Below are 27028 nucleotides of genomic sequence, written 5' to 3' on the forward strand. Positions count from 1 at the left end.
GACATCTACTAAATAAGAAACTTTAAGGGTTACAGTACTTACAGTACTCATAGCGATTGTAGCTTATTTTCCCATGCAAATCCAAGCGGGAATTTTAATCGGAATTGGTAAACCAATCAAATGAAAATTCCAAATTTGGTCATTCCAAAAACACTATGCGGAAAGTATAACGGCATTAATTTTGCGCTACCCCGCAATAGCGTCACTATCACAACTACACGGTATCAAAAGGTTTTCCCCTCGATAACATAATCGACGTGTACGTCACATGGCAGCCTTGACCTTATCATATCGAGCATTAAAACGTGTCCCAAGGCCGAGCTGACACGAACCATTGTGCCCAAGAATATATCACGGTTGGCAAAGGAATGTCCTTCCAATGTGCAGTTTCTACGTTGCTGAAGTGTTAATAAATTTTAATTGGTAACTTCATTTTTAGTATCTTGCGTGTCTCGTACAAAGTTCGAACGCTATAAGAATCGTACTGCGTGGTAGTCCACGTTTAGTCTCCATCCATGGATTGGCTTGGGATCGGCTAAATACTTTAGGAAATTAATTAAAGATACTGGCAATGAGATTTGTAAAGAAAGACACATCATATACCTAGGTACACATGTTTGTAATGTTGCTGAATACTTATGATTACTAACATGGCAGTGAAAGCATATGACCAAAACAATCTTTCAATAGAAACACGTAACAATTCATAGACCACATTATTTCTCAATTTTATAGACCTAGGTCAGTCAGTTACTAAACTAATGTATTCTACTAATACATAATCACCATTCACATTGGCAAGAAGGTAAAAAACGTGATTCTATACACGATCGTTGAATTGTTTATTGTGCTCGATGAGCCAGCATAAAGGTCGACCGATGACCATCAGAATCAGATGTAAAGCAGTATTGTGTGTGCACTTCAAGCCACACATCATGTGAACTTTAACACAGTTCCAATAGGTTCCATTTTACAACAAAAATGTATAGTCTGATAAGCTGGTGACTGTACAATTCACATGTATGTGTACAAATTACCTAATAAAAGTAAAGGCGCCTTGATCTTTATGTTTAGTTCACTTTAGTATCGAATAAGATTATTCTAGTTTGGCCGAGACAGATAAAACGTAAGAACGGTTTTATTTCAGCAGGGTTTACTGTAGCAGAATTGAAGATACAATTGTATTTTCTTTATACGTTGTAGGTTTAGAGGGCTTTGCAAAGTAGTTTTCTTTTTCTTTTGCTAAAGTAATAGTAAAAGTGCTATCTAGAATATTTTTAGCAGATATAGTATTTGAATTCATTGAACGTTTTTCTCTCTGCATTGAATTTGTGACTATTGTATTATCGTCATCAACTCATCAACAAACAATTCGATTGAATATCAATCGTTATCCTATCCTCGTTCGAGGAACGATCTAGTGGTATCTGACGTCAACGCGATACAAATCACTTTGCACGAAGTCAGAAACAATCAGTGTCATTATAAGCAAGTGGTCTCTGTGTGCGCAGGCGACGATCGAGTTTCCAGCAACCGCCACGTGACTGGACTCAGAGCGATTGAAAGCTAATCAGAAGAGTTGGTCATTACATGGACAAACACGATCAAGTGTGCGAGGGACACGTGTCTCTAAACATCAAGTCCAGGAGTTCTATTAAATCAATGGGGGCGCCAATCACGTAGTAACTTCCAATAAAGTATTACATCCGTGAGAATTTCTGCGGGAATATTATGATTTTGGGATGGTACAGGCAGGTAGATTAACACAGCCCCTTATGTAGGAGTATAAATACATATTAATCCTCCGATCGACACGTGAATCATTTCGGAGAAATTGATCGAATCAAGGCCCTTGGTTACCATAGCGACGAATCGAGCAGGCTGTTCCCATTAGGCTGCGGTTCCACCGAGCCGACCTATCGAAAATAGACCGGGAAGCCAAATAAGAGAGCATAACGGAGCGCTAGAATGCAGACACGAATACACCGACGACATTACGTTCTACTGCTGGATTCATAACGCACGAACTCAATTTTACCACGTCTTGCTTTGCGAATATTGGATCTTCACAATTTAATACTACATGCCGCCGCGTCCGCATTTTTCATCATCGGTGTTTGTGAAATTTTTAAACGATTGATCTTATTTTAAAAGCCTAGTTTCACGCAACGGTACTTTACACTTCAATCGTTTTGTTGACTGACCTCGATGCAGTCCACAGTGCAGTACCTACTTAAATCAGAATATCAGTCAGAATTGATTTAAATGATCGGGTCGTATGATAGATAAATGATTGACAAGCATTGAAAAGCAGGTCACTTCATAACGTTGTATTTGTAGACTGAAATTTAAAACATAGTTTTCTATCATCAGTCAGATATTTGGCATACTGCCCTTTTCCACATTGTCATTGGTGATTAGACCATGACGACTGAATTCAAGGTCACGACACCATGATTGTTCTTTATGTCTTTGTCTTAGAGAACAAGTTTAAATGAAAAGGCATCATCATTGAATTGCACTTAAAGGCCGTTGCAACTGATAGCAATTCATTAGTGCACGAGATTTATGGCGCCACAATAGTCAATAGCGAGGAGTTCATAGATCAGGCACATGTGTCAATTACTATCAAGCGATCCATGATGGTCAAATCTATAAAATGAAGACAGTAAACTGTAAGTAAATAATGTAACCTTTGGAGTTGACTTTGGAGGAGTGAGTCGACTTGAAATTCCTGTTTGTCAATAAGCAATCGTCGTCCCACGCAGCCGAAATGTTCGTTAAAATTTTGAAAACAGACGCATATCCCCCCAGCGATGCACCGCCCGCATGCACGCAAGTGCGTGATGTCCCGACAGGGACCAGCGTTAGCTGACACCTCGGCGCATAACTCCGGGTTATTTTTCAAAACGAAAAGAAGCAAATGTATGGGATTTCAGGGGAAGCGGTGGGTCTCGCAACGCTGGCGGCGGACCAACCTCCGTGCAACCGGTTCCAGGCCTGACCGAGCAAGACTGGCGATAAAATCCAGATAACTCTTGATGTTTGAATTTTGAACTGGGGAACGGGAAGAGCAGAGTACATTACTACTGGACTTTAAACTGACTCTGATACTAACAAGTAAACAATCTTTAGCTTGTGTATAAAAAACTCATTTGAATACTGTTTTGACTGCTGCCACTTGATATCAAAAACAAAACTTAACGAAGCAGAAAAAACAGTAAGTACAAAATAAGTGGTTAAAAATACGTAAATATGTATAGAAGTTGTAGATCACTGGGACGAATACGAAAGGTTTTCATTTTTATCTATTCGGGTAAAACCTCAGATCATAGAAAGAGAATAGATATGAAGTCGCGCGTAACTACAACGAGAACCAGTGTCCCCACATTTCCCCCACCACAGCTCCCACACACACATTCAACTGTGTAAAAACAAAGCGACTGAGAGTCTACGACAACATGTGCAACCGGCTTAAAAGTGCTGTGATTGGCCAGAAGGCGTGCCTTATGGCCAATCAATGGCCGCGTGACGTGACGCACACTTTGAAAACTAGTGAGAGAACAAAGATAAAATGAAGTCTACAAGATATCGATACTTTAAATCGCTAGGGGCAAGGCTCAAAACTGGTTTCACAAAATGCTTATGTATGAAAACCTTTTTATTATTATACGTTATTATTAACTACTATCACGCATTTACTTTTTAACCGCTTGAGTCCCAGACGGCATTAATTAATGTCATAACAATTGATTATCTATTGTGTCTAGATTCGCGGGCCTTGAAGGATTAATTATGGCGATCTGCGTACCGCATATGTTTATCAAAAATAATGCCTATATTAGGCTTTCAACTAGCTCTTATAGAAATTACATAGTTGACAGTTACTAATTACTTCTACTGTTATTATTTTTTTTGTAAAATCTTATAATCGCAAGTAACACATAATTTTTTTTATTTAAAATTACATAATAGAAAATTATAATTTACTTCTATTTATCGATAATAGGAAACCGCATTAGAACACGAGCACGGCACTATGTTACGACCGGCACATGCGGCCGTACTGTGTATTTTCACACGACAGTGGATATCGGAAGAAATTAAATACATCGCGCAGTAGTTGAGCATGACATAAAGTGGCTGCTAACTAAATCGTCAATGTACAAGTGTGTTAGAATTTTTATCACCACTGATTTCGATATCGCAGTAACTGTTACGGCACTGAATTCGTTCGTAAAAATGTTAAGTTTTTTTTATTTATAACCAAAATACCAATGGATTTGCAATACTTACATGTAGTAAATGACTCCATTGTTCCTGTAGTTCTTCGTTTCACTTATTTTATTGCACGTAACGACGCATTATCCAAAAAATTCGGAGAACATTTCCTTAGTACGACTGAATCGCGACTAACCTAGCTACGCGGCCGATGTTCGTTTCTGGGCATATCGCGGAGACATGCGCCACGCCCCCGTTTCACATCTATTTCCTTCTATGATCTGAGGGTAAAACCGAGCAAAAATAAATCTTTTGGGTATTGACATCTCTGGTAAATAAATCAAGAGGGAGAACGTAATCTTTCAGGCATACTCAAGCAAGCGGCAATAATTTCATGTGAATGAACAAACACATAGACGAGTTATAGATCGGAGCATGTTTCAGAATAATTTTGACTGGTCATAAATAATATTCGGTGGTGTCTTATTCTCTTGGCGCAAAAACTGTTTGTGGAAGAGAGCAGCACATCAAGCTAAACGGTGTGGTATCTTATGTGGTTCAAATAAGTTCTATTTTGCAACAAATATTCGATGCGTTAGCTACTGTACATGTTCATAAGTGACACGCCAATATTAGTGCGCGCACACACGAACCTATTTGTGTGGTTTAGTTACGTGAATACCACGTGTTCCGAGCGAGTGGAGGTGCGCACAAAAACTCATCTCTGTTGCTACATACATAGTAACTCGTGTTTTATTTATTACTCAACATATTTTAGACGACAAGACGCGTGTTCAAAACTCCTACAAAATGTCTCCTCGATTAATTTAGTTTGAAGTCCATTGGAAAACTAAAATTTCACGTTACCACCAGAAGGTCGGTGCCAAAATACGTTTAACCTATCCACTCGACAGGTTACACAAAATGCGTATGATTGATAATAATCACGTAGATTTATGGCTATAGTAAAGAAGTTTTCATCTTACTGCTTGGTTTCTACTGCTTTTGCTCTAAAGCTCTGCAGCCAAGAATTTATTACAACACTCTGAAACATACGTCTGGCACGGCATTGGATTACGAAATATTTTATCGTCTATCGTAAAAATGCAACTTTGTGTGGATTACTCAGAATCTGCATCTGTCTTGAAATTGTCATGTAAAAACTGCTCTATCATACCTTAGGATATCCATTATTTTTAGCATCTCCGATGCGCTGCCCGCCTTTCTTTTCACAGTCATACACACAATCGCCACTCCAAATTTTTTTCGAAAGTATATTGGTTAAGGTACATTTCACAAAATTCAAATTGTTTAACACTTTCATTTAACTTTTCAATAGTTTACACATGGTTATGAATGTCGTTCCGTATAAGGAGTTGAGGTTGGAATGAGTCAAGAGATGAGTTGATATGAAATTCTGAACCCCCACACGTAGTTGGTGAAGCTATAAGCTACCCGATGCGCGGGCGGCTATAATTAGCATCAGAATGTATTCTAAGCGGCCTCCAACAAAGATGTGGCTAATCTATTTTAGTTTGGACACCTCGCGTGATCACGTTTACGTTTAAAGAATAAGATGGGGAATAAAAAAATACTTCATAAAACACTGAAAAGTGGCCTGAGTTACTCAGCCGTCGAGCACAATCGTTTCGATTAAACTTTTTTACGACTGCATTTCAATTGGATCTTATTAATCTTTTTAATGGGGTAAAATTAACATCGCTGGCAAAGCTGAGAATTTAAAATAATTGTTAAAACAGGAAAATGAGAGCTCTCTACATAATTTATCAAATCAGGAACTGTCAGAGTCAACTACAATCATTTTTATTGGTAACAATATTTCTACGAAAACGTGCCGCTAAATTGACTCATGCGCCGACTAGCTGTGACGTCACAGCAGCAAGCGAGTTTTCTAAAGCAAACAAACTGCCTTGGGTGCAATTTCATTACAACATTAACTGCCTAAAACGTTTCAATTACGGAAAATGTGGGTCAAGACACTTTTGTGCAGTAAACAGCACATAAATAAGCATACCGACATAACTATAATAAATCCTCGTATACATTTATAATCGCAGCAATGTGTTTCATCATTCATGGGAGCTGGTTAATTTATGCATAACCAATAGGTAGAGCGTTGGTAAAAAAACGAATCAAAAACAAAATGTGAGAGAAAGCACAACACTGGCAAGACTATTACAACTATACAAGATACCACAGTGATATGCTTAATTTGCTGCCATAGGAAATCCTCAGTAAATCAAGGAGGAATCTGGAATACACTAAGATCCATTTACGCAAGAGGACGGAGCTGCGGTTGAGGACTTATATTAACCCATTATAGACTAGCGGTCCCATATGGTACCACTTTTTTGTGTGTTTTAATTTGGCTCTATACATTAACACGTGAAAAGATGCAGTGCTCTGCTTGATGCAAGTCGTAGCCAATAGATATGGTCTATGCTTCTAGGAATAAAAATTGTCAGTTATTCTTTTCAGTTGTGTGTAATAAATGATTGAAGTGAGCACATCAAAATTTTCTCTTAAAAATTGACGTGCTATTCAAGTAAGTGATCATATTTTTTTTGTGTGATAGGGAAATACTGATTTTGTTACAATCTTGTATTCTCCATAAGTGCTCTTATTGTGAAATGGTGTAAAATTACGTCGATAGGTAATAATAATTGGAAATATTGTATGTTAAAATTACTGGTACCGTACGGTACCGCTAGCCGCTTACCGTGTCTTTTTAATTATTTTAAGATTTTTAGTTTTTACTGTATTTATTGAGAAGTATGTGATATATTCAATGGTATATAAGGTATACAGGAACATAAAGTAAAATAGTTTCCTATACTTTACAAAACCATGGGTTTTTGTTTATTTTAGATGTAACTTACGCGAAACATTGGCAGTTTTGGAGGACGATGAAGGTCCCAAGACGAGGCAGATATTTATAGAATGAACTCGAGATAATTGCAACTCTCGAACAATATTAGAGTATAGGAAATGTTACGTGGGGCTAAGTGCAGCGTGCAATGCCAAGCTCCATTCCAAATTTTTGAATATTCAAAGATAAAAATGAATATTCCTTACCCAACATACAGTTTTTTCACATTTAATATCACTTCTGTTATTTGCTTGTATATTAATACATATAATAATAATAATAAAATAAGTAATTTACCCTATTTTTATAAAGTCCATGATAAAGTTATGTTTTAACCGACTGACACGGTAAGAGGCTAGCGGTACCATATGGTACCAGCATTTTTTTTCTAGATTACAGGTCGGATCTTTTTTTCAATGCTTGTATAGCATTATGTAGACCAAGATTATAAACATATTTCAAAAAAACAAAAATCTGACACTTTAAGAAAACTCAGTCTATAATGGGTTAAAAGATTCCAAACTAAGAAAGCGCAAGTCAGTGCTTTAGAATTTTTGTACAATCAGGTTTACAAACAATACATATTCATAACCTGTGAATGAATAATTATCATAACGTATATGATAAATTTTCTTTGACTTTGATAGTATAATTTTTATCTTAACCTTAGATTAATAAAACCTAGATAGATAGTCAGTGCACGAAAGGTGAGGCAGATTTTAGTGAGCCTGAATGGCTCACTCTTAAATGTCACATGAACTGTCAAAGTGAAAAATTGGTAAACACGTCCGACGACTTTTAATTAATTAAGACGGTTTGTGCTGTGAAAGGGTGTCTAAATACATCAGAAAAACGAAAGAAAGTGACCAGTGTTACATTTCATAAGTAAGTACTACGATTCGACGCGTATTTTGCTTGAATTTGGCTTTCAAAAATTAAATACGGGAATGATACCAGTAACAAGAAAATTTATTTCCCAATTGTTCGCCGTACAAGTACACTTCCTTTTTTTATGAAATCGAGACTTTTAAGTCGATTTATCTTATTGTAATTAGGTAGGTACTTTGAATTCAATAAATAAGTAAGTACATGATGCGTTTTGTTTTTGTAAATTATAAAATAATTAAAAATTTCCCTACTTTCGGGAAAATCGCCTTCACTGTCTACATTCCCCAACAAAATTGACACTAATGACATAAGATTTTTGCCTCACTCTTGACGAAGCGTTTGTATGAAGACTATCCATCTAGGTTTTATTAATCTAAGATCTTAACTATTTGTATTTAAGCCAAGATAAGAAGCACAAGTGATATATTGCTTCAAACATTTTAATCAGGGCAGGGCATCGCAGCTGGTCACTTGGCTTGTGTAAAATATTTTTATTTATTTTATAACAGCAGTTAAAAATGTTAACGACATGGAATGGTGTCTTGAATTCATAATTTGATGGAAATATACCATGGTATCTCTAGGTAAGTATCGAAGAAAAAGCTTTTTATAAGATTTTATGGCTTTTGAAAATTTAAATGGATTTTTTTCATTTGAATCAAGTTACGATAGAAATATTGCGTTACATACCTTATTATAATACATTTTGTAACATTTATAACACAGTATGTACAGAACAGTAAACATTTCAATCACTACATTTTTTATTATTTATTTATTATTTACATGGCGTAGTCTGGAAGGCGTGCCATTCGCGATACCACTATCGAAATATTGCAAAACGTTTGTTATCTTCGAAACGAAGAAAGCGATAATCGACTGTAAAATTATGTATGATAATTCGCAACTTTGAAAAGAACATTTCAAAGTGTACTTTCACGTGAAAGTTTGTTGGAATACTCTATCAGTTTTATTAACGTTTAAGATTATTCTAGCTCTCGGTGAATTCTCTTTAAATCTAGATATTAAAATACACAGCTTATACACGCTTACCTATGAATATTCTTTATTCGCGATGCCGATAACTATTCTTAGAAATATAGTCTACATAATACACGTAACGAATTAAAATAAAATCAACATACACCGTTTCTAAATACATAGCGAATTTCTTCTTACTTCTTTGTTTCATTCGAAGAGACAGAACAAAGAAAAAATGTGCGCACGTTAGCACATCTTATGTTGTTGTACTAGATTCTATTTTGCAATAAAAATGTATTATAGTATGATGTGCCGTCGACTGTACAAAACACCTTTTAGATAATTTTACGTCTACGCCTACGCAGTGCGGTAAACGAGTGAATAATGAGAGGCGAACCCGAGCGTAGCGTGTTTTTACTGTAAAGCACGTCAAGCTACCACAAAATGATGAATTTCCCAATAGAATCCCTGATTATAAATTTGGGAAAACATGAAAAAATTAAAAGGAAATGCCATTTTTGCAATTGAAAACCTGAAGTTGGAGAAAGACTTATAAGTCAAAATGAAAATACACAGTTTAGAATATACAGATACTAGTGTGCAGCTTTTACCAGCAGTTTTGAGTTAAACTTTAGAGCAGCTTCATCCCCTTATGTGATGAATTTTGGAAAATCCTTCCTTAGAGCTAATGTCTACTACGTCATAATAACTGCGCACCAAATCTCAGCGCAACCCGTTCAGTGTTTTGAACTGCGTATTGACACTGACAGATCAGTATGTAACGGTTGCTTAGTTAAATGTGAACACAAACCCAATATTTTCGCGTACATGTTCACATCCAAAACATATATTTTCCATATAAAAGGAATGGCTGGCGAAAATCAATTTGGGCTGGTGCGTGGCTCCTCGCCGGGCCGGGGTACCGAGAGTCACGGCCAAGGTCGGTCGCGCAGCCGCCCGCCCGCCCCGCCCGCCCGAGTCGATAGCACGCGCTCATTGAGCACCCACACAGACAGGCGCGGTACAGTGTTGCCACTTCAGATTTTTTTTTTACCCCGATGTTTGGTAAATTTACCCTAAATTAGGCACATTTATATTTTTTACTTTTTTTAAATAAAAACCAATCAATTTATGTCTATTCTCAGAGGAAGACGTATTCAATCAATCAAAAATTTGTTTGTAAGGAGTGTTATACATTCTCTAAAATTTTCCTGTATATTTATTTTACCCTAAAAGTAAGTAATTTGCTACCGTAAAAATACCCTAAATTTAGGGTAAAATACCCTAAGGTGGGGACACTGGCGCGGTATTTAGCCGGGACCGGGACTCGGGACACACCTAGCGATTCATGAAAGCCTCGCTAGGCTAAAATAAGAGATTGTTTTGAGTCAATATTAGGGCGGAGCCTGGCTGTTTTCATTTCATATTTTAAGGTAAAATTATTCAAGTGTTCCAAGAATATGATCTCAGAATAATTTTCAAGAGAAAAGTATACATAACTAGGCAGATATGTACCACCTAGCTAGACTGCATAATATCTACATTTGATTTCATGTTTTAAAGTAAAATTATTCAAGTGTTCCAAGAATATGATCTCAGAATAATTTTCAAGAGAAGACATAATAGGTATCTACATTTGATACCACCATGTCGCGTTAGTCAAATAGCTTTTTGTGGTTTTTGGGATATCAAAGAGTGGTGTCAACAATAAGGTGTTACTTCAATTAAAGGTTCACATAGAACCAAATATAACTATGCAAAACGTGAATAAAACAGAAAACCAATATCCCATAGTACTTGCACGAGAGATAATGCTATCACAAGTGTATACTATTCAGACATATCGGGCGAACGATAAGAGATAAAAACAGTTTGTTTGCGAACGGTGCGCGAATGTGGTGTGCTCTGTATGATAACGAGTATGAGCATAGTGTGCTAAGCCAACAATAAATGGAAGACTGAAGTTGAACCACATAACATGATAGGTATACTATTGCCTTTTCGCTATGCAGTTAGCCTAGGCGCAGACCACCGACTTTTAGTCGGCCGATAGTTAGACCCGATTTTAATTTGTATGAAGAATCGGCCGATTCGCAAATCGGTGTAATGTGCGCAATTTCATACATGTCCATACTGATTAACAGCCCGACCCAACTATCGGCCAACTAAAAGTCGATGTCGACTAGACTAAAAGGGTTGTAAAGATATACATCCATGCATATACGGATCCATAGAAAAGGATAAGTATCTTATTTTGGAAAAGGAAAAAAAGACAAATGTATTATGTAAGAACGTAAGAAGGAGAATAATAAAACAAAAACTGACGCAACGGACAAACATAACACAATTTGAACATTACCTTTCTTTAGAGATAATTTCCGTTTACCAGGAGCACGTTTGGGAAATTCGCTTTTACTAGTAAAGGGCCTGACTATAACTCGTTTAGGAGCTAAGGCTTTTAAAGGGTGTTAAGACAACACCTATAACGCGGTACAGGTCGAACGGAAGCATTAGTTGGGCAATGCCTACTGGCCAGCCATCTAGCTGAGGCGGCACGATCAGTTTCACCTCTAGATCAATGCCTAGCTGAGGCAAATATAAATTTTCACAAGAACACATTTTTCAGAGTGGACAGACAAGAATAAATCGATAGCATAAAGGTCAGTCGCAAGTATAACTTTAGATCAGGACTTTGATCAGATATTATATCGACTCGTTTTGCAAAGCTACATGCCTACATGTGTTAATTTGAATAGAAATCGATTTAAAGTAGTTGCTCCATAAAACATTCATGCGAGCGGAGCTAAAACATGGCAAATGGTGGTAAAAAATAGACGGGTCAGCATTAATATTAATCCTGAATGACGCACTTTGCCAACTTCACCAGTCACCTCGTTGTATACATTAATGTTTTCCGAAACATATTTTCCATGCGGCCTAGGGGATTATCATCTTTTTTCAAGAAATTCAGAGAACAAAAGTTTCATAATCGGAAACACTAAAAATATCAGTTTCAATGTACCACCAAAATCAAAGTGAGTACGTAAAACAAAACGAACAACATACGGACTTGTCTAATTTTTTATTATGCAAAAAATAACACTAGATTTCGCCTGTCGCTTGGGCTGATGTTTTTTTTTAATTCATTCCGCGAGGAGGTTGAGGCCGCAGGCTAAGGTCATATACCAATACAGTCTATTATTGAATGGAATCCTGATTAGCTTTTAGTATATGACCGTGGAAGACGTAGCGAGGGCAGGCCTCCTACTAGGTGGACCGACGATCTGGTAAAGGTCGCGGGAGCCTGGATGCGGGCAGCGCAGGACCGTTCATTGTGGAAAACCTTGGGGGAGGCCTTTGTCCAGCAGTGGACGTCATTTGGCTGAAACGAACGATATGACCGTGACAAAAAGAAAAAGAAAACTACTAGGCACCAAAGAGCCACCGCCCTGGTGTAAACAAACCTGGACGTCCCTATAACGTTAATTGACTCTTCCTTCCTTATTAAAATGTTGTACAATTACATAATCTAGCACCGAGAGCCTTTGTTCTCTACCGTCTCAAAAGCTTTTAATGAAAAAACCCACCAAATAAACGAAAGCAATCCCGAATATTGATCTTGGTAACAAACAGATAGTAAGCGTATCATTATCCAAGTTCGATCATCAGGCGCCATTTCAAGTCGTTAGAAGCACTGCCGGTAATCCTATCGTTTTCAAAGAGTCGTTTGCTGGGGGTACAGTCAGGGTACAGACTACTTTGGTGCAAAAGGGGCTCTATTACCACTACATAAGATACTACAGTTGAGCTTAATGTACCGTCTGTACACCGCCACCCCGTCTATGGGGCGCGGTCGCCATTGAGAAACCTGGATAGCTATTTTTGTTCAGCTACGTGAAATGAAAAGCAATTTTAACTGCTGTATAAAAGGGTATTTATAAAGGATGTCTAGGATCAAAGGACTAATGGTCGTTTGAATGTAGCTACTAAAAGTATGAATCAATTGGACTCAACTAAATCAAGTTTTCTCTCAATAGTTATTACTTTCAAAGAGGGTGAAGCCGCTAGCTGTTTCAGATTCACTATACATATTATGCATGTTTTTGGCATCCACTTCATTATCCTGAATGGAATGTAATATCTAGGTAGTTGGTAATATTTATCTAGCGATAACACCGCCCACATTCCATAATCTGTGTTTTGTAACACCTGAGGTTCATTAAGCTTCAGCCAACGCAACTAAACTATATTTCCCAAACATGATACATAGAGCTGTACGTAGAGTTCCATTTAAAACACCGTAACTTCGTCTCATATAAGACTGCTTCTTAGCTCAAACTTTAAATTCAACTCCAGACATTTCCACAGAGAATTAAGTAGCAGAACGGGAAGGCAGATTTATTACTGGCAAAGGTTGCGCCAACTCCTCAGACAATAAAAAGGAAAGCGCATCGTGTTGTAAAAAAATCAGAACTTATCGCATTCCCGTCTACATAACGATAAAAAGCGTTATTTGGGCTCTCCCTCCTGCAGCCATTTCACCAGACTCCTATTAAGCGTAGTTAGGCCCTGCGCTCACTAACAACACAGTGGAATTTTAGCCCTGGGTTGCACCATTTTACTTTTACTATAACAAACGTCAAGTCAGTCAAACTACATACAAAAACACCCGTTAAGCTGATGCAACTCATCCTAAGTGACGAAACTGCGATGATTATTACTTCGAACCTGCGGAAAGTTTTCGTATAAAATCCACTCCATGACTATTACAATTAAAACATGAACAATATCATAACTTTTAAGGCACTATGCTACTCTACTTGTCCTTAAAATAGTAAGTTCAATTTGCGCCAGGCCTTACAGTTCATTCTGCAGGCCGGGTTGGGGCCCTGCGGGGGCCACCCCGGGCCTCCATTGAGCGGGTCCCGGGCTCAAGCGTCTATTTTTAGGGCCCGGGTGGCCCGGGTTGACGTCACGCCCTACCCTCGCCCCCCAGCGGCATATCACAAGGATGACTGCGAATGTTCAGCTGCTCCTCGCTCGTTGATGGAATGGAAAAATTGGTATTGCGTGTAATTGCCGTGTTTCGTTGGTGATACCATGTTTTTTCCATCTGACGGCGTCGAGCGCACGCGCTAAGCACACAGTGTGTTATGGCGCTATTTGCGAAGCGCGTGTAAATTGGAAATTTTACGGATATCTACGTATATTGCGTTCCTGTACTTTCATGCTGGTATTCATGATAGCATATCAGTTTTGAAGGGTAAGTTTTATGGTTTTCAACCGACTTCAAAAAAGGAGGAGGTTCTCAATTCGACCCGTATGTTTTTTTTTTTTTTGTATGTTTGTTACGCGATAACTCCGCCAATTATGAACCGATTTGAACAAATCTTTTTTCGGCGTATAGGTGATACCTCAAGGGTGGTCCCATTTAAATTTAATAATAAAAAAAACAACCCCCAAGGGTGGAAAATTGGGGATGAACTTTTTTATACGCAATATCTCCGCCGATTATAAACCAATTTGAACGATTATTTTTTTGTTGAATAGGTATTATCAAAAGGGTGGTTTCATGCGAATTTGAAGAAAATATTTCACCCCCAAGGGTGGAAAATTGGGGATGAACTTTTTTATACGCAATTTCTCCGCCGATTATGAACCAATTTTTTTTGGTCTCAGTGTACTGCCTACCTTCAGTGGTAACATCAAGGTAATAATTAGTTAACTAAAAAGCAAGAAATAAGTAAAATTTTATAAAAAAAATATAACCGACTCCAAAAAACCTACACTAAAACGTAGAAAAACAATTACTAATTACCTACTTATTTATTAGGACGAATTATTAATATTTATGTAGGTATACCATGATTGATACTTTTGGAGTCGGTGCAGGCAAACTTTACATGTTTCATAATCTTGGCACCGACTCCAGAAGTATCAATCATGGTATACCTACATAAATATTAATAATTCGTCCTAATAAATAAGTAGGTAATTAGTAATTATTTTTCTACGTTTTAGTGTAGGTTTTTTGGAGTCGGTTTTATTTTTTTCTATTGATTAATACTGATATTTAGCCGCTCGGTGTTCTGGGGAAAAAAAAATTAAGAAGCATTTTGTCGATTTCAATAGTTTTTGATTATCATTTTCTTTAAAAACCTAACAATAACACCTTGTTAACCTCCGAGCAATAAAGCGTAATCGACCGATGTTTGTCTTTCAAGTAAATATTGAACAGTGTTCATGTTGATAGTAGTATCACATCGTCAACGTATTTACGTCACTATAGTATTATTGTTTGCAGACTTTATGTACTTATATGTATCATACATACATGTATACATTATAGTGTAGATATCAGAAAATAAAATTTTATGTGCCACTTAATGGACAAATGAGATAATATGGTTGCATGGAAATCACATGATCAATTTAAAAATACAATAAATTAATAAAACTAACAAAACGATATTTACTGTTAATTATGAAAAATCTAAAACGTTAAAATAACGGTATCGTTGTGGCTAATGAGATGCTGTCATAGTGACATTGACGATACGTCAATGTCACGCTAGCATCAAACGTCAGAATAGAGGGACGCGCGGAGACGACTCCGCGCGCTTTTGTACTAAGTGATGAATTGTATCTAAAATAAGGCAATATACTGTGAAAGTTAAGTATCCAGTGTTTTATTTATGAGAATAGATCTACCGGCCTCTAATAGTTCAGAAGTGAGATCTGAAACCTATGATAGTAACGTGATTTCAAAGTGTTCCAGGTGACCAATGTTTCGTGTTATTTGTCACGAATGTTAACACAAAACGCCCACGATTCTATGATTATAATTGAATATGATGAAGAGAGAATATCAAGGAAACCACGCTGACAAATGTGTGAGATGCAGAAAAGTATTTAAGTACGAGAAATGATGGACGCAAATTATGAAGATACTCCCTCCGTAACTTGGCTTGTGGTCACGTAAGTGGTGAACAATTTGACTAACGATGGCCCCAGAGCAGGTACGATTTATTATTATTATCGATTATTCCAACAGCAACAATATTAACACATTTCCTTTTTGAGTAAAATAATGCATGGAAGTGAATTATGCAACAAATGTTATAGGTATTGTCAGCCTTTACTGATAATGCCAGGAATGTGTGTGAAAGCTATGGTATGTGCTCACTTTAATTGCAATGCCTAATAAACTATTTTAGTAAAGTAAATTTAATTGAACGGTGTTCATTTGTTCATGTTTACATTCTGCGAAGAATAACCTGTTGAGATTTAAAATCTTTAAAGAATAGAAAGAATATGGTCAGATTAATTAAAATAAGTTTGGTAATCATGCCCGAGTAACCTCTTGGCATTATTTTGGAGAAGAATTAATAATTAGTTTTATTCAAGTAAATTGAAGCTAAGGTCTGTGTTGTGTAAACCAGTTTTAGTATCATGATGTTTCTTTCTTGATGTTGAGCACTATAAGATGAGATAAAATCTATTAATTAGCTTAATTTGTAAATTGAAATTAAGTAAAGCAGCCAGTTATGCCGTTGAACATGTGGTGTATTTTTGGTACTCTTATAGTGATTGATACTTCAATTATTGGGAAACATAATTATTATTATGTTACATGATGCCATATTTTGAGTAAAGACAATGTTAATATTGAACTTTTCCAACTTATCAATTAATTTCTGCTGCCAGTAGTGATTTGGGTTGTATCACTAAAATTTAAAATTAGTGTGAGTGACCAAAATTTATCCAATTATGATATTACATAAAAGATATAGAATGTGGTACATTTAACTTAAAGGGTATTCTTGTGTACCAGTCATTATTGTTGGTTATTCTCACATGGTGAAAATGATTTTAATCTTGAGGTTATTTGTTAGCTGGTTAATAAAAAGGTTATTGGTTGTAGCATGTTGTGTGTGCATATTTTTAGATTTGACTTGAGTTTTAGATGTGGTGACTTATCTGTCTGCGGGTTGGCCCTGTGGTGAGCAAATCAGTCAAGCACAATACCAGAGTGAAGCTTAACACTGAGCAAGGGTACTCCACATAAGTGATTTGGAGTTGGACAGAAGGTAATGCAATACAAAAGGCATCAGCTGTGATATTTGGTGAGTGAAAATGCAATACAGAAGGAATCAGCTGTGATATGTGGTGAGTTGAACTAATGTTTTATTGCAAGGGTTGGGCTGAGACTAGCAGTGCCACTGCGGCTTGGTTGTTTAACTGTGCTTATTCTTGTCATTGGCATGAAATTGCATACAAATAACTTGAGTGTGAACAGATTTGAATAATTAATTAGCTACAGTCTACTGCTAGACTTTAGAACTTCCCAACTGCCGCTAGCAGCCTTAAACAAAAAGTTATTTAAAGTACTTGGGTATTTCTTGTGAATGCTTTGAGGATGGTAACTTCATTGAAGTATTTGCAATTGTGCTGTTACCTAAGATAATAACAAGAAGTTTATTTTGATAAAGTTGCACTTGTGTGGAGCAACTTGGTGTTCACCCAAACACAATGTTAAGCATCAATATGTTTCACTTGCATTGTTTTGTTGTCAGTGATGATATAAGTAGTTGTGTTATTCATCTTAATATTTTGATAATGTGGTTATGGGAATGGTTTGAAAATAATAATAATAATGTATATGATGTACTTGTTGATCATACACTAGTGGACATTGTCATGAAGCTGGGCGGACATTGTCATTCTGCGTGAGATGTCCTGATATCTGTGTGAGGAGAACATGTGGCATGACATGACAAACTATGTGGAATGGCCTAATCTGTGTTGGTTTAAAGTGAAAATGTTCAAAGAACCCTAACTAATCCCATAAATCATTTAGGATGATGACATTAGATGTACTGTATGATGGTGTATAGATGTACTGTATGATGATTTCTTGTGTCAGCAGAGCCGAAAGTAGTCAGCGTGCAAAGGTGCGTGGAGTGCAGCGCGCCTAGCGGCGCCAGCTGCAGGTGCCCGCGCGTGGGCGGCGGTGGCGGCTCAAGCGCGGCGGGCCGCAGCGGCGCGACAGCCAGCTCGGTGCAGAGCGGCGTGGCGCGCGGCGCGGCCGGCACGCGGCTGCTCCTGCGGCGTGTCCAGCGGGTGCCACAAGCTGTGTGGTGTGGGACATGTCGTGACAGGCTGGTTGCGACATGTCGTGACAATCTGTGTGGAACATGTCAAGCTGTGTGGAACATGTCAAGCTGTGTGGAACAAGTCATAATAATCTGTGTGGGACATGTCGTGACAAGCTGGTTGCGACATGTCGTGATAATCTGTGTGGGACATGTCGTGACAAGCTGGTTGCGACATGTCGTGATAATCTGTGTGGGACATGTCGTGACAGGCTGGTTGCGACATGTCGTGACAATCTGTGTGGAACATGTCATGACAAGTTGTGGTCATGATGAGTAACGGCGTCAACGGCTCGAGCGCGGAGGGCCGCAGGCCGCAGCAGCGCGTTCTGCGCGCGCGCTTCGGGCAGCAGCGCGGTCAGCGCTGGTGCTTCGCGCAGCAGCGCGTACAGCGCGGGCGCTTCGGGCAGCAGCGCGTTCTGCGCGCGTGCATCGGGCAGCAGCAGCGCGGTCAGCGCGCGTGCATCGGGCAGCAGCAGCGCGGTCAGCGCGCGTGCTTCGGGCAGCAGCAGCGCGGTAAGCGCCAGCAACGGCTCGCGCTCGGCGCGCAGCAGGTCGCGCGCCAGCGAGTGCGCGGGCAGGCGGTGCAGCCGGGCGAGTCGGCGCGTCACGAGCGGCGCAGGCGCGGCGAGCGCTGCGTGGTGCGCGGCGCGCATGAGCCAGGGCACGTTGTGGGCGCCTATGAGCGCGTTCACGGTGGTGCGAATGGTGGTGGAGATGGCAGAGTGGACCTAGCAAGATGCACAGCTGGATCCCAATACGAGGCGTCAAGTGTGCTATGAGTAGAGTAGACCTTCGAGGGCGAAGGAAATGTAGGATGGCCGAACTGTTAATTATGAAAAATCTAAAACGTTAAAATAACGGTATCGTTGTGGCTAATGAGATGCTGTCATAGTGACATTGACGATACGTCAATGTCACGCTAGCATCAAACGTCAGAATAGAGGGACGCGCGGAGACGACTCCGCGCGCTTTTGTACTAAGTGATGAATTGTATCTAGGGTTTCTGATTTCTCGACCTATTTTTTTTCTCGAGTTTCGGGAATTCTCGAGGCCAAAGTCTCGAGTTTTCTCGGGTCTCGAGTCGTTTAATTAAAATTTTTGAAATCGATTGAAATTTGCTACAAACACAGGTTTTTTTAAATCTAATATACAAAAAAACAAAAACCCAACTACGTAAAAATGAACTGAAAAGATAGGAACAAGACAAAGTGTTCACAAATGCAGTCGGAGGCATCAATGACTATTTTTTGTTTGTTGGTGATAAGTAGTGGGTGATAAGCCATGTGGTGACGGCAGAATAGAATACATTTGTCACCAACCCCTACTCTTCCCGCGGAGGAGGCTCATAGTCCAGCAGTGGACTGTAAATGGCTGTTGATGATGATGATGATAAGTGTTTGATGCTTCCGACTGCATTTGTGAACACTGTCTTGTTTTTATCTTCTCAGTTCATTTTTAACCTGTTGGGGGTTTTTTTTTTCAATAATATTTTTTTTTAAATCTTTTAGTTAAAGAACATACATTTTGCAAGCTATTTTTTAAAAACCCTTTATTTTGATACCCCACTCGATAGGTTTTGAGATATTTTTTTAATACATATTATAGCACCAAAAATCGGCCATGTTAATTTATTTACAGTTAAAACAAATCTAACGATAGTCTTTAGTGACACTCGCCGGACTGAGAGGAATCGATTGACGTGCGAATCATAAAAATCGACCCAGGAGTTTGGTCTCTATAGTGCTTCAAAAAACATACATAGGCTGTTAAACACATTATCACTCCTTTGCGTCAAGCAGTCGGGTAAAAAAGTAAGACTAGACCAGTCTAAAAGCAACGTTAACCTATTAAATAATTAAAATCTTACTTTTGTCTAAGAAATTAGGCTTTCAAGAATATTAAAAAGCTTCAAATTCGAGACTCGAGAATTCTCGAGCTCCGGTAATTTTTTTCTCGTCTCGAATGAAGCCAAATTTCTCGAGTTTTCTCGAGTTCGAGAAAGCTCGAGCAGAAACCCTAATTGTATCTAAAATAAGGCAATATACTGTGAAAGTTAAGTATCCAGTGTTTTATTTATGAGAATAGATCTACCGGCCTCTAATATTACTTACATAAAGTTATACATATTATAAACAAAGTATAACAGATACAATAAAATATTATTGGCAATAACATTATTTTGATTAGATATACTAGTCACAATATCCTCGTATCAAATTGACGTAAGTACATACATAATATTGCAAAGATCTTAAACAACATAACGATGAGATCTGCTCTTACACATTTTTAAATTCGACCGCAAGTCGAAAGTTCATGGAATCGTTATGAAAGCGGCTTCAAAAACCGTGAGAACCTTATCCCTTCGACATAAGAACTATTTGCTTGTCTCCAATTAACTTAACTAGTAAAATAATGGGTCTGACTCGTTTTAGCGTAGGCGGATATTCAGGCAAAGCTACAGAATAAACAGCTTCATAAGCGCTAAGAAATGGTGCTTTGTTACCATCGTATTTGGTGGTTATTAATTATCCTCCCTTTCAATGGAGAAAACGACCGTCTAATATTTGCGTAGGTGGTATATTTCCGTAGTCAGAGCGAAAGCAATGAGAAAAGCAAGATACTGAGAGTTGAGACTAACTTTGAAAACATTCTAGGAACGAGTCGATCCTTAAGAAAAATCTTAATTATTTTCTAGTCCAGCCATCATAAATAATAAACTTCTTCGAGAAACAGGCAAGATTGTACAGGCGGCGGCACATAAAGTTAAATACTTCGAATCTTATGTAGTTTACAATAGGGGCTGTTTTGCAACAGAAAATATGTAATGCGATATGCTGTAAGTACCTAAGTCGTCTTATTTCCCCGAGACGTTTATTACGGTACCGTCAATTTTTATAAAGTTCAATATTCGGTATCGCGTAAGTGTTCAATTTATCAAACGTGTCGGAAGCTTGGGAGTGTAGCGAAAAAGTGCGCACTCACTCGCACAGTGATGGATCAATCACAAATAACATCAGTACGTTTAGCGATCGGGTTAAGTGTTGGAAAATAAATTATAAATAACCTAATACTTTTATTATTATACAGGACAAATAACCAACCCAAAATATTAAAGGACACACGTATTATGTATGAGAATGCAAATAAGAAAATTCAAAGATGAAGAAATTATTTTTACTTGAAAACTAGCTTAACTAGAGAGACACCACCCACATAGTTGAACAAATTACAAGATGTAAGAAAGAGTTAAATCGTTGAAGAGAGACAGTATTGAAAAAATAACAGCCACGTCAGCGACTCTATGTCGACCAACAGCCTGTGAGGGTTCCTCCCAATAAATAGAGTCAGTATGTGTTAGAGAGAATGCAGAGAAGGGTCTTGAACGTGTAGGTAAATGGCTGCAATGTAATCTCCTTACGCTCAACACGGCCAAATGCTGCTATATATGCTTTAGCATTTATAACAATGCTCAGCCAGATCAAGATTATGCGGTGAGAATACATCAGTGCCTAACCACAACGGACAAACAGAACTGCAATTGCCCAACGATACAAAAAGTAGCTGAGGCTAAATACCTGGGTGTGTGGTTGGATCAGAGACTTACTTGGTATCCTCAGCTTGAAAGGGTTACTCAAAGAATTAGGAATCTCACGTGGATTTTTAAGATGTTGAGACATGCAGTGCCTAGGACGGATCTGGAAGCGGGAAATAGGGATGGGTGTCTCATAAGGGATATATATGTATCTCTGGTGCAGTCTGTCATTACCTACTGCTTGCCCGTATGGGGGGGCGCAGCCAAGACTCGATTTCTTGAGGTAGAAAGGGCTCAGCGTGGTTTGATAAAGGTCATGTACTTTAAAAAACAAAGGTTTTCGACAGATAGACTTTATCAAACTACCCAAATCTCGTCAATTAGAAAGCTTTATGTTTTACAGACGATACTTAGAAAACATAGAACCCTGGAATTTGACGCCACTAATGCTGCAAGAAGGCGACAAAAGCTAGTTACCCTTAAATGTAATTCTGTGTTTGCTACTAGACAATATATGGCTCGTTCGGCCTACCTCTACAAAATTCTGAATAGAAACCTAAACTTATATCCTAAAACATATCGCGAGTGTAAAAGGTGCTTACAGATATATTTGGAAGATAAAACCTATGATGATCTAGAGGCATTATTAGTGAAAACTCAATAGTAACGAAAACATATTATACACACTAACACACACCCACTCACACATGCACACACACATACACACACACACACACACACACACACACACACACACACACACACACACACACACACACACACAATACACTACATACAAGCCACGCTAGAAAGTGTTAAAATTATTGTTAAAAATAGGATAATAGACCTGTTAGCTGATGTGTTAATTCTTTAAATTTATAATTTAGCTTCTTTTTATATTAGAGTAACTGCTTATGATTCTTATAGTGTAACTTTAAAATTAAACTTAAAAAAACTTTAAAAAAAACAAGTTAATATGTTCAGAATAATATTATTTTATAACTGTACATCCTCTACTATAGTATGAATAAATTAATGGAAGAGCGTTTGCTCCCTGATACAGGCTCATTAGCTTAAAAGGGAGCTACGGTCACTAACATTGTAATGTACCCATTGTTATGAAATAAATTGTTTATTATTGTTTATTATTATTGTTTATTATTGTGTCGCTCCCACGAGTCCGTTATGGCATAGTTCCACCGAGTTACGGATAGCCAACTCGTATGCAATTAGCGCTCGCGGTGTGTTGTTTACCTTATTAGAGCAGTTCCATTGTCCCACTAGTCACTAGTTGAACCGCTAATTGTCAATGTAGCTCATTGATATAAATATTTCTATCTAACAATAACTCATTCTAGCGAATCGCATTTCATTTGTTTGTAAATTTCAAACGCATTTGTGTTTAGACGGTAAATAGAATTATTTGATACATAATACCATATTTTCCTGTTTATAGTAATGTAAAGTACCTTGAGGCACATTTATAAGTCGCATATGAGTCAAGCTTGTGATTAAGACTTGATTGTAGATTCTAACTTGAGTCTTATCTCATGCTACAGTTCTTAATACATGAAAGACGTCTTCTGACTGCAGGAAAATTTGAGCGTAAAATACGTTAACAATTTCAGTTTTAAAATTGTGTTCTGCTACGCAGCCACCGCTGCTATTTGCGTTCTGTGGCGAGAACGCCATCGGTTCATCTAAATTAAAACGATACATTTGGACAACGACGTAAAAAAACTAATCAGTTTCGTCACAAGATGTTTTTGATGCCGTTCCGGCGTCGTGATTTTAAATATTGTTATACGAAATAGCTAACTTTCGAACGGAAGGCGCGGCCTCGCATTTTTTATTGGAAACACTAGTTTTGTCCGCTAGCGCCGCCCGTAGAAAATAAATGACAACAATATTTTAGAAGAAGAAAAAGACGATGATATCCCCGAGATAAGATAAACGTTAGATATTCTCAGAATCATTTCATTCAGAGAGAAACTATCGACATCATTATGATCTCAGACTTATAATTATACCTAACTATTAACCATCGCACAAACTTTTTATACCCGAATAATAAAACCGAGCACGACAAACAAAGTGGCACAACTTCTTGTCGATTTTAATTATCAAGAAACGTTAATTTAGTCGAAAGCTGTCGATTTGTTGTTGTTTACTCACCGACCTCGATTCCGTCTCTGAATTAATGGTCAAGATGTTTGTTTACCTGGAAAAAAACAAATGATGTTATAAAAGAGAATAATTTTAAAATAATTTATAGACAAGATCAAGTAAAAATGTCTAAAATATAATAATAACCGTTATGGCGACGTAATGTAATTTGAACGCTCAGATAAACGCACGTAAAACAACAAATTGCGCAGTTGGGTTTCAATCATTACGCTACCAATTAGGTAATTAGTTGATAAAGTATGCAAATTGCGTTGGTCACGTTGTTTAAAGCAGTACCAAGAGACTTAACTCTGAATTTCTATATTAAAAATATCCTATTCGAAAACGTATTCAGAAATGATTGACAATTTAGTCTTAGTTGTGTTAAATGTAAAAATAATGACAAAGAACTGAATACAGAGATGGTTCTCATCTATTCTAATTTATAAATCTAGGATACACGGATATTTTTATCATGATTCACAGCAGAGAGTTCACAGTTTAAAGTTCTAACTGGTACTCACCACTACAAATTACAGAATTTACAGTTCGCCCGTAGCCTTTATTCAAATATTAATGTCTAGTTTCGAACTCAGCTTGTTGGTTACCACCACTACTTAGAATACTTAGATCAAACTGTAGATACTGTAGATTAAACTTTTGTCTCTCCATGTAAAATTTCCAACCGAGTACCAGTAGTTAAAGTCAGAAATTCAGCCAATGCATAATAATGTAGTATCGATAAAAATCCAATCCGGGTTACGAGCCGGGCTCACGCGACACTTTCCGTACCAAAATTGGGATTATACGCTGGGGGATTGGCCCTTATTATAATGGATGGAAAACTCGGGCTCCGCTTCGGGCGAATTCGTCAACTTTAGGGTATCCGATGAAGTTGTACCCGTAAATGTTTGATTGGTTCATTAAAACACGTAGAAAGTTAATCGCTCGTGGGCGTTGATGTAATTACCGTTCTGATTATGCTACGGTTTAGTGAAATTCGTTGATTGGAAAATAATAAGTATATCAAACGATATGTTCTAGAAACTAACGAGCGAACGACGTGAGAGAACATCGATCTGACTTGCGGTGGTGGAATAGACCTCGATTCGTGATCCATTTTTCTACATGAGCGTGTTTTTCGATCAGTATAGCGCTGGTATGCGTCCGCGCTGACAATACACTCGTTATGCAACCTGAGAATAATGCAAGTTAACACTGATATCAGTATTCAGAGTCGTTTTATCAACACTCGAGGCTAAAAATATTTTTTTATCCGTCACTCGCTGATATTTCATGTAATAAACAATCTCGTGGTTTCAGGCAAGTGGTTCATATACTCGAACGAGTTTCGATACTGCGCAATACCCCGAAAAATGTAAATCATGTTCAGAAAGTTGGTTGGTTCAGCGAAGGGGTGGATAAACATCACACTATAAACGGTATCGACTAATGGTGCGAATGATTGCCAATTCATTTTACGCGACCCTATCTGTACTGTTTTACCATTTTTCCAGAAAATCATGTTACACAATATTGATTTTCAACCGACTTCAAAAAAGGAGGAGGTTCTCAATTCGACCCGTATGTTTTTTTTTTCTATGTTTGTTACGCGATAACTTCGCCAATTATGAACCGATTTGAACAAATCTTTTTTCGGCGTATAGGTAATACCTCAAGGGTGGTCCCATTTAAATTTAATAATAGAAAAAATAACCCCCAAGGGTGGAAAATTGGGGATGAACTTTTTTATACGCAATATCTCTGCCGATTATAAATCAATTTGAACGATTATTTTTTTGTTGAATAGGTATTATCAAAAGGGTGGTTTCATGCGAATTTGAAGAAAATATTTCACCCCCAAGGGTGGAAAATTGGGGATGAACTTTTTTATACGCAATATTTTTAATTTTTATTTTTTTTTGTGTTCACGCATTTGAAGTCGGTTTTATTTTTTTTTAAAAGTTATTTTAAGTTAATGTTTTGAAATTATTGAAGCATTGATTGAATAGTACGTAAAGGTGTATATGGTAAATACAGCGAAGGCTCTTAACTTCTGTCAGTTTGAAAGATGATTTAAGTAAATTGGGAGACGTCATCGTGATGAGAATTTATATAATTTTACATCTATGTCGTATTTCAGTTCTAATTTGAAATAGCTAGATTTATCACTGCTCCCAAGTATTGTAAGACTGAGATACACACAGGCAGGGCAAAGGCCAGTTAGTCAAAAGGCAGCGAGTCGGAATTGTGGAAATCAGTCGATTTACAAGCTGGCGCGGCGAACAATGGACTCCCGACAATTGTTATCTGGCTAGCACTGTAGCACATAGGCAAACACTAGGTGCATTGCACTCCGGTGCCGTAGTCTCGCGTTCGCTACTCTCGTATGTCACATTGATGAAAATTCTGTTGAAGTATTCACTAAAGTGATGTATGAAGATCGCTTCTTTCTAGTTTTGTTACTTATGGAAAGAGGCAGAATTTAGCATAGATACCCGTTGTAATGGACTCCCGACAATTGTTATCTGGCTAGCACTGTAGCACATAGGCAAACACTAGGTGCATTGCACTCCGGTGCCGTAGCCTCGCGTTCGCTACTCTCGTATGTCACATTAATGGAAATTCTGTTGAAGTATTCACCAATGAGGTATGAAGATCGCTTCTTTCTAGTTACTTATGAAAAAAGGCAGAATTTAGAATAGATAGCCGTTGTAATGGACTCCCGACAATGGACAACACGCATAAGTTGTAATATTAAGTTAAATTATGACTTAATTTAAAGTTTAGATCACACACATTACACTAGTTTTTATTTCACCTCAATCCATCCAGTATTACCGAAGATAGAGCCTCGAGAAATTTACGGACTTTTTAAAATTTTCAAAAATTTCCAATATTCGCGCGTGACGTCACAACATGATTTTGCAGCCCCCGCACGTTAACCCATTTACCACTTTTTGTCTTTTTCCAATTAAAATAAAATTTTACCTAACTGACAACTGTTGTTAGTTGTCATCGTTCAATCACATTTCAAACTAGGCGCTAAAAAGTAACCATTATTATGCCACCTATTGCCAATTTTGTGCAATATGAAGCCATTTTTACATTTATGCACTTAAATATAAATTTTCTAGAAAAATAATTAAGTTTGTGTCTCTGTGCTCAATAACGAGTAAATAGTCCAGT

At 37.7% G+C, this 27028-nt stretch overlaps 1 protein-coding gene across 1 annotated transcript in view; it reads right to left on the bottom strand.

The window, feature by feature from the left end:
* Positions 1 to 5591, bottom strand: part of LOC135081336 (uncharacterized) — a 78849-nt gene extending 73258 nt beyond the window's left edge. The window contains exon 1 of the mRNA XM_063976054.1: positions 5399 to 5591. Within this exon, the coding sequence (XP_063832124.1) occupies positions 5399 to 5545 (147 nt within the window). The 5' untranslated portion in view covers positions 5546 to 5591. The remainder of the gene's footprint in view (positions 1 to 5398) is intronic.
* Positions 5592 to 27028: the final 21437 nt, after the last annotated feature.

This window comes from Ostrinia nubilalis, chromosome 19 (assembly GCF_963855985.1).
Source record: "Ostrinia nubilalis chromosome 19, ilOstNubi1.1, whole genome shotgun sequence".
NCBI lineage: Eukaryota > Metazoa > Arthropoda > Insecta > Lepidoptera > Crambidae > Ostrinia > Ostrinia nubilalis.